This window comes from Monodelphis domestica, chromosome 5 (genome assembly GCF_027887165.1).
Source record: "Monodelphis domestica isolate mMonDom1 chromosome 5, mMonDom1.pri, whole genome shotgun sequence".
In the NCBI taxonomy this organism is placed as follows: Eukaryota; Metazoa; Chordata; class Mammalia; order Didelphimorphia; family Didelphidae; genus Monodelphis; species Monodelphis domestica.
In genome coordinates, this window is record NC_077231.1 from 105,679,634 (window position 1) to 105,699,927 (window position 20,294).

General features: G+C 36.9%; 1 protein-coding gene across 1 annotated transcript in view; it reads right to left on the reverse strand.

Annotated features, from left to right (window-relative positions):
• Positions 1-1,699: 1,699 nt before the first annotated feature.
• Positions 1,700-20,294, reverse strand: part of TWF1 (twinfilin actin binding protein 1) — a 40,866-nt gene continuing 22,271 nt past the window's right edge. Inside the window, exons 5-9 of the mRNA XM_001367169.4 lie at positions 11,517-11,621; positions 9,766-9,891; positions 9,235-9,385; positions 8,948-9,069; positions 1,700-3,791 (exon numbers count right to left, since the gene is read on the reverse strand). Of these exons, the coding sequence (XP_001367206.1) occupies positions 3,621-3,791; positions 8,948-9,069; positions 9,235-9,385; positions 9,766-9,891; positions 11,517-11,621 (675 nt within the window). The 3' untranslated portion in view covers positions 1,700-3,620. The remainder of the gene's footprint in view (positions 3,792-8,947; positions 9,070-9,234; positions 9,386-9,765; positions 9,892-11,516; positions 11,622-20,294) is intronic.

Here is a 20,294-nt window from a genome sequence, read left to right on the forward strand (position 1 = left end):
ATACTTAGGAATCTATCTGCTGAGACGAACACAGGAACTATATGAACACAACTACAAAACACTCTCCACACAATTAAAACTAGAACTAAACAATTGGAAAAACATTGATTGCTCATCTGTAGGATGAGCTAACATAATAAAAATGACAATCCTACTCAAACTAATTTACTTATTTAGTGCCATACCCATCGAACTACCAAAAAACTTTTTTACTGAATTAGGAACAAAACATAACCAAGTTTAATTTGGAAGAACAAAAGATCACGGTTATCCAGGGAAATAATGAAAAAAAGTGAAGGAAGGTGGCCTTGCAGAACCAGATCTCAAACTATATTATAAAGCAGTGGTCATCATGAACAATTTGGTACTGGCTAAGAGACAGAAAGGAGGATCAGTGGAATAGACTTGGGGTAAGTGACCTCAGCAAGATAGTCTATGATAAGCCCAAAGATCCCAGCTTTGGGGACAAAAATCCATTACTTGATAAAAACTGCTGGGAAAATTGGAACACAGTGTGGAAGAGATTGGGTTTGGATCAACATCTCACAACCCAAACCAAGATAAACTCAGAATGGGTGAATGACTTGAATATAAAGAAGGAAACTATAAGTAAATTAGGTGAACACAAAATAGTATACATGTCAGATAATTGGGAAAGGAAAGATTTTAAGACCAAGCAAGAATTAGAAAAAAATCACAAAATGTAAAATAAATAATTTTGATTACATTAAATTAAAAAGTTTTTGAACAAACAAAACCAATGTAACCAAAATTAGAAGGAAAGCAACAAACTGAGAAAAAAATCTTCATAACAACTTCTAACCAAGATTTAATTACTCAAATTTATAATGAGGTAAATCAATTGTACAAAAAATCAAGCCATTCCCCAAAAGATAAATGGCCAAGGGACAAGAATAGGCAATTTTCAGATAAAGAAATCAAAACAATTAATAAGCACATGAAAAAGTGTTCTAAATCTCTTATAATCAGAGAAATGCAAATCAAAACAACTCTGAGGTATCACCTTACACCTAGCAGATTGGCTAACATGACAGCAAAGGAAAGTAATGAATGCTGGAGGGGATGTGGCAAATTTGGGACATTGCTGGTGCAGTTGTGAATGGCTGGTGGAGTTGTGAATTGATCCAACCATTCTGGAGGGCAATTTGGAACTATGCCCAAAGAGCGCTAAAAGACTGACTGCCCTTTGATCCAGCCATAGCACTGCTGGGTTGGTACCCCAAAGAGATAATAAAGAAAAAGACTTGTACAAGAATATTCATAGATGCACTCTTTGTGGTAGTAAAAAATTGGACAATCGAATGTAATGGACTTCTCTACTAGCAGCAATGCAATGACCCAGGACAATTCTGAGGGATTTATGAGAAAGAACACTATCCACATTCAGAGGAAAAACTGTGGGAGTAGAAACACAGAAGAAAAACAACTGCTTGATCACATGGGTCGAGGGGTATATGATTGGAAATGTAGACTCTAAATGATCACCCTAGTGCAAACATTAACAACATGGAAATAGGTTTTGATCAAGGACACATGTAAAACCCAGTGTAACTGCATGTCAGCTATGGGATGGGGTTAGTGGAGGGGAGGGAAAGAATATGATTCTTGTAACCAAGGAATAATGTCCTAAATTGACTAAATTAAAATAAATAAATAAATTGTACCACAGAGAATGGTCTTAAAAATATATGAGAGAGGAAACGTTTTTATTGATATAAAAAGTACTTATAAAAATTTCACAAGAGGAATATAATTCTCTGCTGCTGTATAAATTCATTAGTTTTTTTTAAAAAATTTGTATTTTTGGTAAACTTCTACCTTAAACATACTAGAAGCCATCATTATGCTCTAGGATATATGCATTTAAAAATTTTCAACAATGACAACTAGAAAAAATTACCTTAAGACAAATTTATATCATATTCAAGAATATTCATTTACTTTCATGTAGGGTAAGTGGAATTTATTTTTTTTAATTCAGTGGAAGTCTTATTAATGACATTTTTAAATTTGCAAATCAAATTTAAAATTCATCTTTACTGTGTATAAACCAGTGTAGCATGAATGTAAATTATTTAGCATATTTAAGTATTATAAACTGAACTATTACCTGTAAACAAACAAAACTCCACAGACTGCCCTTTTAGTTTTTAAGTACTCAACTGGCCAGCCTATAAATTGTCTCTAAGACACCTTTCTCTACTGGGTCTCACTGCTGAAAAAAATGTGTGCAAAAAAGGGTTTAACTATGTGCAATAAAATTTAGATCCCTAGAAATGGAATGCTTTGCATTATATATGAAATGTGTATGCCTACTGATTGAAAATCCTGGCTCACTTCAGTTAGAAAATAACTGAATCCAACTGAAAATTATGGCTCTTGCAGCAATTTTTTAAACATATCAAATTCAAAACAATGTTCTAATTCCTTTCAAATTAAGCTCCAAAGTTCTAGAGTTGGAAATAAACTGCAAAATCATTAGCTGATAATTGTGTGTCTGTTTTAAACAAGATAGAGGACCAAGCAAATATGCTCAAATCAAACTTTTAAAAAGCTGACATATTGGAGTGTGCAAGTACTGTAGATAATAAATTAGAAAACAATTTGTTCAATAATTTTAAAATAATCAAATACTATGTTAAATTTAAAGCTTTTCTATAGATAAACTCAGTATTAGTGTTTTTTTCCCCAAAGTTTGGGCTTAAAATTTGCTATCTTCTTTGATTTAATCACATTAACTTTAAATTCAATATGGATTTTAATCATTTGGCTCCTTCCTGTAGCATAGAATAACTTGATCAGCTTGGGGGAAAAAAATTTTTTTTAATGTACCAAAATGGTTTAAACTTAACATTTCAAAACATAAGGAGAAATCATTCACTGCTGAAATTTACTAAATGATTTAAATTTTTCAGTCAATCAATCTGGTGCAAGAATAGTATTAACAAAGTACAAGTCAAGTAGAAATGTAAACTGTTACAAATTTCAAAGGATCATGAATGTATCCTAGATTTCTATAAGAGCTAATATTATTCCCCAAAGTGGATATATTTCTACCTATCAGGCACAAACCAATGTTTCCAAAAGAGTAAATAACTTTTTACTTAACAAATTCATTAATAGACATCTTCTCTGTCTTCTTTGTTTTTGTTTTTAAAAAATGACTCATATGGATGTTCAAATTGGGGTGGGAGAAGGGAGTATAGGCTATTTTGGAGGGAATGTTAGGAGAGGTTGGAAGTTGATTTTCTTTATATGTCACTAATAAGAATACACAGATTTAACCTACTTGTATGAAATTTCAAGCATTATAGAAAATGGAAAGACTAAATTGGGTGATGCTAATTAAGTGCTGATTGGAAATTCAATGTTCTAAAACTGAAATGCTACCATGTTTTTTAGATTTAGGTTGAAAAGAATAGAAATAATTCTTTTAGTTTGTCTTGCTGAAAATTAACAAGTAAGAGGTACTGTTATTTTTTTAATAATTTTTTTCTGAACATTTCACATTAGTATGCAATGATTTCAGTTCTCTGGTACTAAAAACTGGATTTTTAAAAAGCTGGTCTTGTAATACTTAGTATTACCAGGAATGTATTTCACTCAGTAGTAGCTTCAGTTTCAGCTGGACCCCTAATTAGTCTTCTAATTCCTCTTTTTCCTGCAGGACCTTTTGGTTTAGCAAAACTCTGCTTATGGGCATGTTGTTTTGGATGTACTTCTTCATAAAGGAAGTCTGCAGTTAATTCATCTCCATTATCTATTTCAATCTACAAAGTAAAAAAGGATTAGTAATACTGAAAATTTAGAATCAAACAGCATTTAAATCTAAGATATTTAAAACTAGAAACCCAAATAACTGTGCCAATACTTAGCATATCAGTTTTCTGAAATGAATTTTTGTAATATAAAAACACATGAATATAACAAAAATGTATTATGTATAACCCCCCCCCCCCAAAAAAAACAGTTAATATAAGTAGCTGAGTGTATATGAATAAGTATTCTGTTTGGAAAATAGTTTTGTACTTTGTTCTCCCAGTGTCTCAAGTAATAATGAAATTATCTGAAAAATTGTAACCTATAGGCTAGCATACTAGGATTTTCAGTCAGCCAGTCAATAAGTATGTATCAAGTGTTTACTATGTGCCAGGTAATGTGCTAAGTGCTGGAGATACAAGAAAATGCAAAAATTAGTACTTTCCTCAAATAACTCACATTCGAATGGGGGAGACAACATGTAAATAATTAGGGATATATAGGATATACACAGAGTAAAGGTGAGGTAATCTCAGAATAGAAGACTCTAGCAGTTGGAGGAACTAGGAAAGGCTTTTGGAAGAAGGAAGGATTTAAACTGCCTCTTTTTTTTTTTTTAAATAAAACCCTTACCTTCTGTCTTGAAGTCAATACTGTGTATTGGCTCCAAGGCAGAAGAGTGGTAAGGGCTAGGCAGTGGGGGTCAAGTGACTTGCCCAGGGTCACACAGCTGGGAAGTGTCTGAGGCCAGATTTGAACCTAGGACCTCCCGTCTCTAGGCCTGGCTCTTAATCCACTGAGCTACCCAGCTGCCCCCTAAACTGCCTCTTGAAGGAAGCCAAGGCACAGAAGTGGCTGAGATGAGAAACACATTCTAGAGATGGACAGCCAGTGCTAAGATAAGGCGCAGAAAGAAGTTGGTCATGTTCTAGAAACATTAAGTTGACCAGTAGATCACAGAGTAAATGGAAGACAGCAAAGTATAAATAGACTGGACAGGCAGGAATGGATCAGGTTATGAATAAATTTAAACACTAAAAATGAAGTCTAATGTTTGATCTTAGAGATAATAGGGAGCTACTGAAATTTATTGAGGATGACAAGATGATACCTACACTTTGGCAGCTGGGATGGCCTGAAGGGGGAAGAGACCTGGGGGAGGGAGAACCAGGCATGAGGTGATAAAGGCCCACACTAAGCTACTGTGGCGAGAGGGAGATGTATTTGGAAGATCCTGTGAATGTAAACATGATTTAACAATGGACTGGTGATATGGAGTGAGGACAGAATCAAGGATGACACTGAACTGGAGGGCATGAGCAACCAGAAATATGGTGATGCCTCAAAAAAGTAGGCTTTGGAAAGATAAAGGGTCTGAGAAGAAAGTTAAATTGTTTTCAACAAGTTGAGTTTGGGATGTCTATGCAATTGTCCAGATTGAAACGTTGAAAAGGAGTTGGTGATATAGGACTGGAACTCAGGGGAATAATTAATTTATAGTGAAATGTATAGATCTGAAAATCATCTGCATAGAGACAATAACAAAATCAATTAAGCTAATGAGAGCATCAGGAAAGATAGTATTTACACATACCCACTTTAGTGAGAAGACCCAAGACAGAATCTTAGGGCACACACTTAAGTGGGCATGGCACAGAGGAAGAAGAAGCCTGAAAAGAAACAGGATGAGAACTGGGTTAAGTGGAATGAAACCAAGATGATAAAGTGATCAACATTTGGCCTCACTCAGGATAAAATACTTAAAGTGAACTGTCAAGGGTTTTTAAGAGGAACTGCACTCCAAGCACAGATGGACAAACTGCAAAAGAACAGAGATGGGAGATGAAGTGACATGTCTGAAAAATAGAAAGAAAGCCAGTTTGACTGCACTGTAGAATACAGAAAGGGGAGGATAGTAAGAGAAGCCGGCAAAGGTACTGAGTGATAGAAGTCAATGTGCTGTAAGAATAGTGCCTTAGAAGTTGTGTACAGTGGCAGTATATAAGAATGATCCTCTATCATTTTCTTATTGATCTTATTTACAAATAACTGATATGGTCGTCCCTTTTTAAGTCATGCTTCTTTGCCTCTAAACTTAGTTCAGTGTTCAGCTGGCTAGTAATGGATTAAGTTGAAAAATCCAGCTCTCCTGCCTCAAGGAATTTAATTGACCCTGGAGAATGCACATAATGCAAAGGGAGTTTGGGTCTATATATTTATATCACCACACTATCCTACAAGGATATCTAGTTTGTTGTCTAATATTCTGGGCTGCTATTTTACACCTGGAATCCAACAATAAACTCTTTTAAGTAGAAAGGGGTGTCACTGCTAATGCTCTTTACCAAACTTCCAACCAATCATGTTGTTCCAACCAGTCATACACCTCAGCTCTGTAAAGTATCACTCTGTCCTTAATCTAAGGACATCATTGAAGCTGTTCTGTTCTTTGTTCTGTACTTCCCAAATCCTCTACAAGGGGAATTATCCTCTTGCTCAGGGTCTTTGGCATAAATGGAAGCAAGTCACTGACATATTTATAGATAGGTAGCATGTCCCTGGTAATAAATGTTATCTTGTGTGTGGAGATCTCCCTTTTGTTAAAATTCAAATTCTGCATACAGCAATATTTAACAAAACAAAAATATAATGACGTTAATATGTGTTTTTCTAAACCAGTACTTGGTCCTTAAGGATTCATTTCCATTTGAATTTGACACTACTGCTCTAGAGGACTAAGTGAAGAACAAAAAGACAAACACAGATAGGAAAATAATTAAGCTATTGCAAGAGTCCAAATGAGGGGTGAGCAAGACCTGAATTAAAGTGTTGACTCCAAGAATGGAGAGAGAAGGGGAGAGATACAAGATGCTGTGATGGCAAAAATAAGATGTAAATGAATATATGGGGTAAGGAGGAGGTGAAGATCACTGAAGTAGTAAAAATGACTTAAGTTATGAGCCTCAATGACTGGGAGTTTGACAGCATTCATAAGAGAAACAATAAAGTTTAGAATACAGAGAGTTTTAGAAAAAGATAATGTGCTCTGCTGTGGACATTCAGTTAGAAACATCCAGTAAATATTTGATTAGTTGTTTTCCTTTATACTTAAAAAGGACCAAAATGATATCACTAATGATATGGGTGATGGCTTTTGATTCATGCATAAATTGGATTGAAGTGCAGCAGAGCTACCAGCCTCACCCTCATCTTCCAGGGACAAGAGAGAAGTCAGGGCTGCTGTCAATGGCCCAGGGTGCAATGGATGACCTCAGTTTCTCTAACCAAGCTCAGAGTCCTCTATGGCCTCTGCTTCAGCCACATTCATGGCTGTTGGAACAAATTGGGGTCACTTGTCCCTTCTGCCAGGGGAAGTCATGCCCTCCTAACTCACTGATGGGTCTGAGGCCTTGGTGGCCTGCAGCCTGGTTTAGTCCACTTGCTGAGATGGTTTTACCAAGGTGTGGCTCCTGCACATGCTGCAGGTGAGAGCTGAGTGGCAGGTGGACACTAAAGGAGGCAAGTGGGCCTGAAAAGGTCTCAGTATATGAAAATGGGATTAACTCTCCCCTCGTCCACTTTTAGAATTAATCCCTGAAAGCCATATATGTCCACTTATCCTTAAGTATGGGGAGGTCTGTGACCCATTTATGCTATAACGGGTGACAAATCAAAATCGACTGACTGCCCCCTGGGCAGTCTTAAAGCAAAGCTATAGCTGCAATTGGTTCACATAGACTGGAAGGCACAGGAAGTTATGAAAGGAATAGTCTTTAAAAGTGGGAAGAACTTCCTGTGACCAGCTCTTTCACCTTCAAAACTTGACCTAGAAGGAGCAGCTCTGGCTTGGGATCTTGGACTGCTCTTGGATTTTCCCCTTAGAACTACTACATGGGTGAGTGAAAAAGGTTGACTCCTCTGGAGAGGTCTCTTGTCTTGGAGGAGACCTTGTGGCTAGAACCCTTGTTTAATTTACCTCTGGGCCACCTTTGCTGAGGTCTCTGAAGTCCTGCCTGGTTCAGACCAGGCCAGAGTAATAATTATCTACTCTCTCATTTCCTTACTTTCACTCTTTCTCCTTTTGTAAGTAAACTACCATAAAAAGCCATGAAGAATGGGACACAACTGAAAGTAGGAAAAATAATTAATTCTATTTCACTGTTATAGGATGATGTTTCAAAATGTGGGAAAAGCTAGCAATAACATAGCACTGATATACAGGAAAGAGACCAGGATTGGCTCTATATATCTGGGAGTCACCTGCATAGCAGTAACCTTACTCATGTGAGCAGATGAAGTTACCAAAAGAGCATATAATGAGAAAAGGGCCCAGGGTAGAGCCTTGTGTCATATTCAACAGTTAGGAGGTAGAATTATGGGTGATGATGATTCAACAAGGAGTCTGATGAGTAACTGGACATGTAGGAAGATATCCAAGAGCCATATGTCACAAAAGCCTAAGGGGAGAATACAGGAATTATCTGGGAAGAGAGGAGGACCAATAGTGTCAAATTTGGTACAGATATAAGAAAGATGAGGATTGAGAAAGGTACTATAGATTTAGGAATTAAGAAAAAAATTTGAAGGGAACAGCTTCAGGTGAATGATAAAGTCAAAAGCCAAATTGCAAGGGATTGATAAATGAGGAGAGGAAATGGCTTTCTCTAGAAGCTGAGCTAGAAAAAAGAAGACAGAATAGATAAGATAAAGTGAGAGGATGGAAGGGCATAATAGGGATTTTTATTAAAGGAAGAGAGGGCCTTGAGTATGTTTATACGCAGGGGGTATTAAAGAAATTATCTTTTTTACCGTACCAGAGTTGGCAGTGACAAGGTGACTTCACTTAAAATTTCTGCTATATTCTTTCACTCCAGAAGTCATTTAGGGAGCTTTACGTTCCTTGTTAATACTACTAGTCAACTATCTTTTTAAAAAAAATGTCTATTATGTGCTAAGCATCTAGGTAAGCCCCCAGTTTGTTTCTGGGTTAATGTATACCATGAGTTTTTTCAAGTACCTTACATTGACAATGATCTCCCTTGGGGTCTATGAGGAGCTATGAAGTAAATGTGATTTCTCAAATTATGCAAATCAAGAATTTTACAAATTGTGATTAGTTGAAACTAGAACAAAATAGAAGGCCCTAGAAAAAACCAAGTATACTCACCTTTCTAATTATATCCATCTGTAGTTTTCTTTCTACAATTTCTAGCAGAGTACTTTTGCAGCTAGAATAAAGCATCCGTTCCTTTATGCTGCATGTGTACCCAGGCATTGAGTAAATAAAAACTGCAAGATAAAATAATTTTATGAAAATTAACAGCATGTCATCAAAAGCAAACCAAAATAACAACAAAGCTCAAGGAATAAGAAAATGGCAAGGATACCTTACTGAAATAGTACTAAGCAGAAAAATCCTAATGTAAATTCCAAGAGAAGAGATATAACGTATACCTATAGACTCCAAATAGTCTCCTTCATGGGAATGTTTATACAGAAAGAAATGATAACGTGCCGAGTCCTTTGGAATCCTTTTTGGCAAGTCTTTTAGCTCTGTATTTGTTGTGTTGGCCAAAATAATAACTTCATTTTTTATATCTATTTCCTGTCAATAAGAGACAGCACATACTTGTTAAAACACGTGAAACAGAGCCTCAGTTCAAAAACTCATTTATACATTTTACAAAAAAAACTTAAACATAAGTTTCTAAGGGGCACTAAGTATGCTCTAGTAGATAGTCCTAAATCACAGGCAAAAGTATCAGCTGCCTCATCTATAAAATGGAAATAATAGAATTTGTAGTATTATCTCAGAATTGTCACAAAGCTTAAAAGAATTAATGATATGTGAAACTCCAAACAGTTGTCAGCCATTGTTATTTATAACCACAGAAAGGGTAACAGCTGAAAAATAAACTTTTGCTTCCTTTTTTTAATAACCAATTTGTTGACTTATTTATATATAATTGGCATAATTTTTCTCACCAACTGTACATAGTTGAGCTGTCTATTATTCAATTTTTCCAAAGCTTGAAGAGCTTCTCCAGCAATAGGGAATGCTACTCCTTGTAGTGTTTGATGCTTAGTGTCCACACCAACATCAGTTTGGACCTGAAAGGTGAAATAACTATATTAATTAAATTGACAATATAATGATCCAAATTACAAATGAAATGTCTAGCACCATGTGTTCAAATAGTACAGGTTAAAGAAACCTAACTTACATAAAGTAAGTAGCACTATCTTTTTTCTCTGCAACACCTGGATTTTGAAAATTAATCCTATAAACCTATTAAATTTACCATTTTTACTGTAAATCCTACTACTCTGTTGTCATGCAAAGTAAGACATGTTTATGAAAAACAAGTGAGGGAAAAGAATTTGTTTTTTTGAGCCAGATCTCAACATAACCAGAACTGAAAAATCAGACTATTTAAGCCCTTTGATCCATTACTATCTGACTACTCCCTTAAGAGTACAAGGACTAACAATTTGAGTTTCAACAGTACAGTTTTATATAAAACACTAAATATAAAGCTTCACTTTATTCTGGCAGACACAAAATGTAGTACAAACACCATGCACTCAAGGAAATACAACACAGTATACAGATACCCACAACAGTTGAACAGTTATCACCACTGCAGAAGTTCCAAACTTAGTGTTTTCGTTTCTAATAAAAAGAAGTGAGTAGTTCAGGTATTTAAAAAAAAAAAAACTTCAGAAAATTTAAGAAGTTCTTTGCTAATTCTACAGGAGCCCATTTTAACATTTTGATAAGTGAATCAAAACTATACACAACTAACAAGATTCTCATTTGCAGTGCAACAACAGAAAAAATACAAAAGAAAATTTTAATTAAAAAATGTAAATCTACATCATAAATGATACTGGATAATAGAAACATATCATAGAACATATTCAAGTGTAAACTTGGTACATGTTGAGTTCTGATTGCAAAAAATAAAATACTGTCACACTTGACCAAGTTAGCATAATAACAGAAACACTGTACAAAAGAATTACAGTCTAATATAAACATAAATCTTTGACACCAGGGATAAATAACACTAATTAACCACCTTTCTGGTTATTATTCTACCAATGGCACTTAAACTAATGGATCTTTTATGTAAAAAAAATCTCAGAAGATATCCAGTAGTCTATTAATAAGGATTGCTAATGGAATTAACACCAAAGTTGATTTTCAAAGATTTAATCTTCCAATAATTTCTCAAAATATCATTATAAGAGTCTACTTGAACTGCATTTTATTCCCAATAGGTAATCATTACTATTCCCTAAAATTCTTAAAAAGTATTAAGCACCTAACATGTGCCAGGTACTATGTTAGCGATAACAAAAAAATGAATGAAATAATCCCTATTTATAAGGAGCTTACATTCTAAAATAAGAAACAACATATATAAATATTTATAGAATAAATATAAGAAGTCATTTCTGACCATTTCTTAGCACACAAAGAAAAATGCTAAAAACAAATTATAAAAATAGTTCATGAGCATTACATGTTAAGTCAGGATTTCATAATCACCTTCAACTTTCTTCTCAAGTAATGCCTAATGAACAATAAATATAATTGTGAGACCCAAAGTATAGCAAGTATATATTAGACAACAAACTACTCCCTTTTTTCTGTTATTGATATCAAATCTATCAACTTTCACTGACAATTAAATTTCCAAACATTAAGGCCTTTGAAGTAGCTATCATACCTCATTAATTTTAATTTGCCGTAATTCTTCCTCAGCTGCAGTCAGTGGAGCTGGGGAGGACTGAGATATCAAATATTTTCTATATCCATTCAATGAAACATCTTCCTGCAAAGAGAGAGCAGAATTGTTGTCATTACTTAAATAAAATTTATTCTAAAATATTTCATATGACTCACAAATAAAGAGAAGCTACCACAAAGCCTACCCCAGAAAACACAAATACTCAATTTAGCTTTATTGTAAATTTAAAAGACAATTGTAAAATGAGGAGCTTGAATTGGGTGACTTTTTGAGTTTCCTTCCAGTTCTAGAACCATAATTCTGCAACAAAAGTCCATCTATCAGAATAATTTCAAGGATGAAACTTGTTCCATCCCCAGAAGGGGAGATCTCTGTCAGAGGAGTGGAAGCTGACCCAGAGTACAGGGATAATATACACCAGTGATAGAGTTAGGTAGTGGTGACAGACATGGCATCCAGAGACAGTAAAGGAACCTGGCAACTGGTCAGAAAGAGATTAAAAGGGATCCCTGTGCTAGAACTGGACACAGTATTAAGACAGTTTGGCAACTCCACTGTCTATACCCATTTTTGGGTCACAATTCAAGGGTAGAAAGGAGCACTTCCAGTCAAGAGGGAAGTAGGATCCCTGAAGAACAGTATCTATCTAAAGAGAGCAGGAGGAGACAAATGGGTGACTCAGTAGATGGAGAGCCAGGCCTAGATACAGGAGGTGCTAGGTTCACTCTGGCCTCAGCCACTTCCTAGCTGTGTGACCCTGGGCAAGTCACTTAACCCACACTGTCTAGCCCTTACCACTCTTCTGCCTTGGAACCAATACAGTATTTATTCTAAGATGAAAGGTAAGGTCTTAAAAAAATTTTTTTTAAAATAAATAACAAAGGGAGCAAGAGCCTTGAGGAACATTACCAATTTCAATCTCTAAGAAACAGGAAGCCCTGCCTGGGTAAGGACGAGGTTGCAGATTAGGAGAGGAGTAATTACACCACCCAGACCACATCACCTTGGACTCATTGAAACCCTCCCCCTGTCCCCCGAATTAGCTCTGAAAATACCAGTGCAAAAAAACCTGAAACTTGTGAGTGTCACCCACTCCCTGCATCCCACTAAAAATGCACCGACTTTAACATAAAGTTCAAAATCAAGAAATGAGGTGGAAAAATAAGCAAACAACAAAACAAGACTCTGACCATTAAAAGTTACTATGGAGATAGGGAAGTTTAAGACATAAACTCAGAAGAAAATAATGAAATAGAAGAGATAAGTAATTTTAAAAACTAAGAGGAATAAAAGGAAAAATTAGATAAAGAAATGAAGGAAGAAAATTATGAAAACACAATTAACAGCTTGGTAAAAAAAGGCACCAAACACACACACACACACAAACCCTGAAGAAAATATCACCTTAAAAAACAGAATTAGCCAAGTAGAAAAAGAGGTACAAAAACTCAATGAAGAAAATAATTTCCTAAAAATTAAATTAGGCAAGTGGAAGCTAATGGCCCCATGAAACATCAAGAAACAAAATAAAGTAAAAAGAATGAAAAACAGAATACTAATGTCTTTGAGTATGACAGAGGGAGTTCAATAAGACAAATATGGCAGAGAGAGGCTAAATGACTTGCTCAGGGTCACAAAACTAATTAGTATTCAAGACCCTATGTGAACTCAAGTCTTCCTGATTCCATGCCTAGTGCTCTGTCCAGTACACCAACCAACTGCCAGGTTCTAGAAATCATAGGTGTAGACTTATTTTGCTGGTTTGGTTTTAATAAAGGAAAGAAAAGGGAGAGAAAAAGGAACAGACTAGGAACTAAATAAGGAAGGGAAAGGAAACTAGTATGTCACATAAATGGGGTGGGCAAGAAATGAATATGCCAACATGTAGAAAGGAGTGGGAGAATAAAAGACTACTGAACACAAAGTCTGGGGGTAACGATCCATGAATTTAAACAAGAAAGAGGTAGAGACAGAAAAGTAAATAAAAAGTGAATAAAAGAGAAGATAGGTGAACTGGAGGAAATAATTTACAAACAAAGAAAATATCAATGTTCAAGGGCCAATCATTAAAGGATGATTAAAGAAAAAAAGATAGAAGTTGAGGTCACAGTAGGGACTTGGTTAACATTGGAGAGCCAGGGAAGTAGGAAAAGAACACTTTATTTATAGAATTACAAGTGGGAATCAGATTCCTTCTAGAATCACTCTCTTCTTCTTATAAAGGGGGGCCATAAGGAAAAGAAAGCTAAGAGTCTCTCCAGAAATAAACAATGATCAACAGTGCACATAAATGACTTGAATTCACCATAAAAACCAATTAGCTGAATACAACCTTGCTATTTATAATAAACACAATTGATGGTCAAAGGATATTAAATAAATCATTCACTAAAGAACTGCAAATAAGTAGTCAACAGGTCAATAAATATTTATTAAGCAGTTACCACAGGCTAGTCACTTTTATGAGGATATAAAGATATAAGACAAAAGGCCTATCCTCAAGGAGCTCATAATTAATGGGGGGATAAGGGGAAATAACATGAAAACAACTACCTATAAACAAATATATACAGGTTAAGTAGGAAATAATCAATAGAGGGAAGGCATTAGAATGAAGAGAGATTAGGAAAGACTTCTTGTAGAAGCCTGAGATTTTAGCTGAGATTTGAAGGTAGTCACAGAAGCCAGGAAGGGACTGGGGAGGGGTGGGGGTGGGGGCAGCATCCCAGGCTTGGGGGAAAGCCAATGAAAATGCCTAGATTCAGGAGATAGAGTCTCTTGTAGGAAGAGGCCCATGTCACTGCATTGAAGAGGACAGGGCCATGGAAGGTATTGGGTTTTTTAAGTGGAGAGTGGACTACATTGAGGAGAAACTTGTGGCAAGATGACCAATCAATAGATTTTCTGCAGTAGTTAAAAGATGTGATGAGATGAAGGTAGCAGTTTCAGAAGAGAGAATGTTACATACTCAAAAGATGTCAGAAAAATGAAATCAACAGGCCTTGACTAAAGAAATGGGGAGATGTCACAGATGACACCTAGATTGCAAGTCTGAAGGAGTAGGAGGATAGTGATACCTTCTATAATAGGGAAGTTTAGATGGGAGGAGGGTTTGGAGGGAAGATATGATTTCTGTTTTAAACATGCTGAATTTAAGATGCTTCATAGGGCATTTCAACTTACTTAAGTTCAATAGATGTTGTGTTCAGTCATATCCAATTCTTCATGACCTCATTTGGGGTTCTCTTGGCAAAGATACTGGAGTGGTTCGCCATTTCCTTCTCTGGCTTTTACATAAGAGGAAACTGAGGCGACCAGGGTTAAGTGACCTGCCTATCTTCACACAGCTAGTAAGTGTCTGAAGACAGATTTGAACTTAGGACGATGTGTCTTCCTAACTCCAGATCTGGAGCTCTATCACTGTGTCACCTAGCTGCCCAGACATTTCTTAAGCACAATAGGTGTGCCAAGTAATTGTGCTAAGCCCTGGGGATACAAACAAGGAAAAGATAGTCTTTGTCTTCCTGGAATTAAAGTCTAATAGCACACTGGAAAGCTGAAAAGTAACTGACCTGGGGTGAGGGGAGCACCTTGTTTTGTGGAGCTGAAACCAAACAGTTATAGCTGGAAAATCATTTTCTGCCTTTTATAAAGGAGAGCTTTGGGAGGGGTTTAGTATTCTAAACTCCAATTCTACTGTCAGCCTGGAGAAGAGGCTCAGGGAGGTGGGGAAGGTATTCCTGGATGATTTAGCAGCGCTGGGATAAGATTAGAAGTAATCTGCTTATCCTAGGAAAGGCATCTTGTTCCCTGAAGTAGAGACTAGTAGAGCTACAGATGGAGATTGGAGATGTCCCCTGAAGGATACCTAGTTCAAGATTTCTGATAAGCAGCTGTAGATGTGAAACTTGAAGCCAAAAGGAAGGTTAGGTCTGCATAAGTAGAATTGAAAATCATCAGCAAAGAAATGATCCTTGAATACAGAGGAGCTGCTGAGATTATCAAATGAAATAATATATAATAGAAGGAGAATGGGGCTCAGGACAGAGCCCTGTGGGATACCCAAAGTTAGTGAATGAAGATCTAGAAAAGGAGACTGCAGAGCAGTCAGCTAGGCTAGAGGAGAAACAGAATGTAGAGTGATGTCCTGAAAACCTAGAGAATAGCCTATCTCAAGGAGAAGAAGGTAATCTACTGTGTCAAAAGCTGAAAAGAAATCAAGAAGCATGAAGACTGAGAAAAGGCTATGAGAGGTCATTAATAACTTGAAAGACCAGTTTTAGTTGTATAATGAGATCAAAAGACAAAAAGTTTAGAAGAGAGTAAGAGGGAAAAAAGAGAAACTGAAAGAGAAAGTAGAGGTAACAGTTTTTCAAGTACAGCTACAAAAAGCAGGAGAAATATGGGATGATAGAGGGCACGGACAGATCAAGTGAGGTGGGTTTTTTTTGAAGGATAGAAGACATATGAGTATGTTTATAAGCAATAAGGAAACAGATGGAGAGAGACTGAAGTAAGAGAGCAAAGATGACTGGGGACATTAAGCTAGCAGAGACAAGACAGAATGGAATTATTTGGGCAGGGAGAGGGGTTTACCTTATCACATCATTGTGAGACAAGAGTGAAGGAGGAGATAGCAGCAGAAGTTATCTCTGTAACACAAGAGAGAAGTGGGAGCTCTGGGTGAATGGCCTCAATTTTTTCAATAAAATATAAGCAAGGATCTCATTTAAGAGGGTGAAGGGAGAGGAAGTAAAGGAAAGTTTGTGAAGGTATGAAAAAGGTTTAGAAATGCCCCTATGGAGAATGGGATGATGAGTTCGTGAGGGAGGTGTAGGATTGCCTAGCAGTAGTCAGAGCCCAGTTGAGGTGTAACAAATCTGTGGCAGACACGATCAAAACCATTGGGTGATTTTTTCCTATCTTCTTTCAGAAGCATAGGTCTGCACAAAGGCAGTAGATGATAAGTGATTCAAGGCTGAGATCTAGCTGGATACAATAGATGCAATAACAAGAAGACTAGGAACTCATGAGAAGATGTCAGTATAGAGCAGAACTGGTTCACCAGGGACTCACAATGGGAAAAGAGGAAAGCATGGCTAGTGCAGGGTTGATGGTTTTAAAGACAACTTAAGGGTCAATAGATGAGAGATCACACTTCAGACAAAGAACAGGGTATGGTATTAGAAGGCAGAGAGAGTGGTGGAAATCCAATAGATGGTGATCAGAAAAGGGATGAACATGGAAGGCCTGCATTTATTTGATGGCAAGATCAAGAGTATGATCATCTTTGTGTGTAGCTTAGGGAAATGGTTAAGTAGATGTACTGGCTGGTTAGGTAATTTGAGGGAATGTGTACACACACACAGACACACTCTCACACTCTCCATTTCCCTTTTTCCCGCCTTCTCTCTCTCTTTCTCTCATATAACAGCAGGATTTCAGGGAATAGAGACTATAAATCAGGTATTATACTCATTGAGGAAGAAGTAGAACGTTTGAAGATGCTGACAACAGTTTCCAGAATTATATTTCAATAGCAGATGTGGGTTGTGTGAATTTGAAAGGAAAGGTTACTGTATGATGGTGGCAGGAAGAGAACCTGGAAGTAGTAATGAAGAGCAAAGATTATTCCAACTCCCCTATCATGACCAATTGGGGGGTGCAAATGCAATGAGTTAGAGTGTAGCAAGTAGTAGAAAAGGTGTCCAGGAAGTCTGTGTCATCAGTAAAGAGCTAGGTCTTAGTGGGAGCTAGAAGATGGAAGGAATGGGGAAAAAAAGATTTAAGATGAAATAAAGTTTGTTCCCTATGAAACTGGCATTCCAGAAGGCCCAGTGGAGGGAAGAATATTTTAAGAGAATGGAAATAAGGAACTGCAATCAGGCAGGGGGAATGTGGAATGTGGAATGGGGTTTTGATGATGACCTACAAAGGTTCAGAAGTATAGGAATGGGAAAAAATTTGAGCAGGAAGGAATTTGTTAATTGTTAAATTAAAAACGTAGAAAGATTTCCAAAGTAAATAATATGAAATCTGGGGGAGCCCTTCAGAGCTGCAGGAAGTTCAGGTGAGGGAGCAAGAGCTTAGAGCAGGAGAGGTGATGCTGTGAAGATTGGATTTGGCTATCTCCTGATTGTAACAATGAAGGTACTTACTTGGCTCTTCCTTGATAGTTAAGATAAAATTATAATCCCCTGTCTATTTTTAGATTTTAATACCCAAAGTGTTAATACAGTATTTAAAGGAGATTTACCCATTTTAACCACAAAAAAAGGTGTGAACTAACCACAAAAAGGTATGAACACCCATTTCATACATTGAGTGGGAGGTCTGTGACCCACATGTGAAAGAATGGGCAGTCCTGGAAAGGACTGTCTATTGTGATTGGTAGACGTAAAATTTAGGGGAGGTGACACAAGAGAAAAAGATCTTTAAATAGAGGAAACAGAGGCACACTGTATGGATACAGAATCAAGAATGAAGAAGAATCACTCAGGAGAGACTGGAAGACAGATACTCAGACTTGGAGTGAAGACACTTGGCTGTGGAACTGGACCCCTGGAGGAACTTATACAGGAGACTTCAGACTGCCTTCCTTCTAGTCACCAAGGTGAGTGAAAAGGCATAGTTTCCTTGCCCTTTCTGGAGGAACCTCCTTGAGCCTCCTTGAGACTCTTTTCCCCTGGCTGGGGCTTAGAATTTCTACCTGTCTCTGAGGAAGCCAGAGCTCTCTATCCCCCTTTCTCTCTTCCTTAATATCTTCCCTCTATTATAAACAAAATACCATAAATTAGATTTTAGTAATTTAATTTGGGATTTAGAAATTAAATCCCTGGCGACCACCAATTAAAATATCAAGTCCAACCAACGACATAAAAATTTAACAATACTCTCCTTTTCCCAAGGCAAGAGAGACCAGGCTGGAAATGGCCCTCTTCCTTCTGGAGGATGAAGGCTAGGAAGGAGGTGCCTAAAGCAAGATGGTATACACCTAGGTCAGTGCCCTTTAGACTTGCTAGAAGTTCCAAGGAATTCAGCACATTTTCAGGCCAGAAATGTAGACAAAGCAGGCTGTGTCTATCTAACTGAACCATCGCTATACTTCCTAAATATTCTTTCTATTTTATAGTTAAGAAAATGCCCTTTTGTTAACTGTCAGATGGTTGACAGGTAAGTGAGATGAGATTTATTTATTATTTTATTTATTCCAATTTCAAACTTAAATGAGCCTGTGTTTCTTGTGTTTGAATGGTAATACAGAGAAAGTGGAATCTTCTGGGCAAAATCAATTGCAGCATGACCCTCGAAGCTGCCACAGATGAGCCCTCTCAATGAAGGGTACTCCACAGATCAAATGAGATTAATGTGATGGGTACTAGAGTTTAAAATAGAATATATATGAAAGGGAGCATTACCTGGTTATTGTTAACTATCTTACAAAGCTAAATTGCTGTCATTGAGAAAATGAAAATCCTCTTAGCAAAGCTAATAACTAGAAACAGAGCTCTTGCTTTTTAAGGACTATGCTCTGAAGACAAGAAAGGTGACTAATATAAAAGCCTAAGTAAAAGGGGAAATGCTGATGAGAGAAAGGACAGGATATTGAGAAACTCAAGTTTCCCTGAAAAATGTGTTAATTCCCATTAAGATCACAGATACAAGAGAATGGAAGTTGATGTTAAGTTGAGAATTATTCACCAAACCTGAGAGTAAAAAAACCTCGGGCTTCTCTCCCTCCCCAAAACATGATTTTCTCAACAGAGAAATGGGAAGATGTGAAGAATTTCACCAACAAAGAACTTGGAAGGTTGTAGAAGTTTAAAATTGAACAATGGTGGTTGAAGAGAAAGAAGCTCTAATGGAGAAATCTCTTAAAGTAGAAATTTAACAAATTGAGGAATTTAAAAAAGACTTACTTTTGCAAAGCCAGTTAAAAACCCCACATGCAGATTGTCCTGTGCCCCCTTTTAATCATCTTTTTGAGGTGAAGATGGTTGAGCAAATCTGGATCCATGAAAATAATTCCCTTTGCAGTTTGCTTTCTGATAGGGTCTGAAGGCAGGTGAGATAATCTTGGTAGATCAGATCTATGCCTGACTTCCTACTTCCCCCAACCTCAAGCATTCCATGCTTCATGATCAGCTTGAGTGACATTAATTTCCTGTCTTCTAGGTGAAACTAAACACCATGTTTTATCTATTGGGCTTCTTCTACCACCTTTCTAATACGAGTATAAACATATCACCTGATGAAACTGAAGCAGGAGATCAACAGAAGGCTGAGATGTAAACTATACACTGCAAACTATACACAGCAAGTGTATGAGAGCCTTAAGAGACTGGTTACGTAAGATCTTCATCCATAGTAGTTCCTGGGTTGTGACTAAGGGAATAGGACTGGATAATGAGATGGTCTCCCCTTTAGGGTCAGGCCTAATGAAAGAATTTTGCCTATGGCTTCCAATAATGCAAACAGTTATATGGGCATGTTAGTATCCACTGGAGACATCATCTGTACTCTGCTGAACTGAACAATGGGATTAATACTATGAGAATGTCAGATGTTGGAAAGTAGACTCACTGTCAATACAAACATAGGAGAGGGGGTATGATTACCTTGTATTGCCATGCCAGGGAGCAATAAGATTCCCGTCGGGATCCTCCGATTCATCTGGGTTCTTCATTTCAAAATACACATCTCTCTCTCTCTCATGATTATCATATTGCTCCCAAATGGCAAACTGATCTGCCCCTA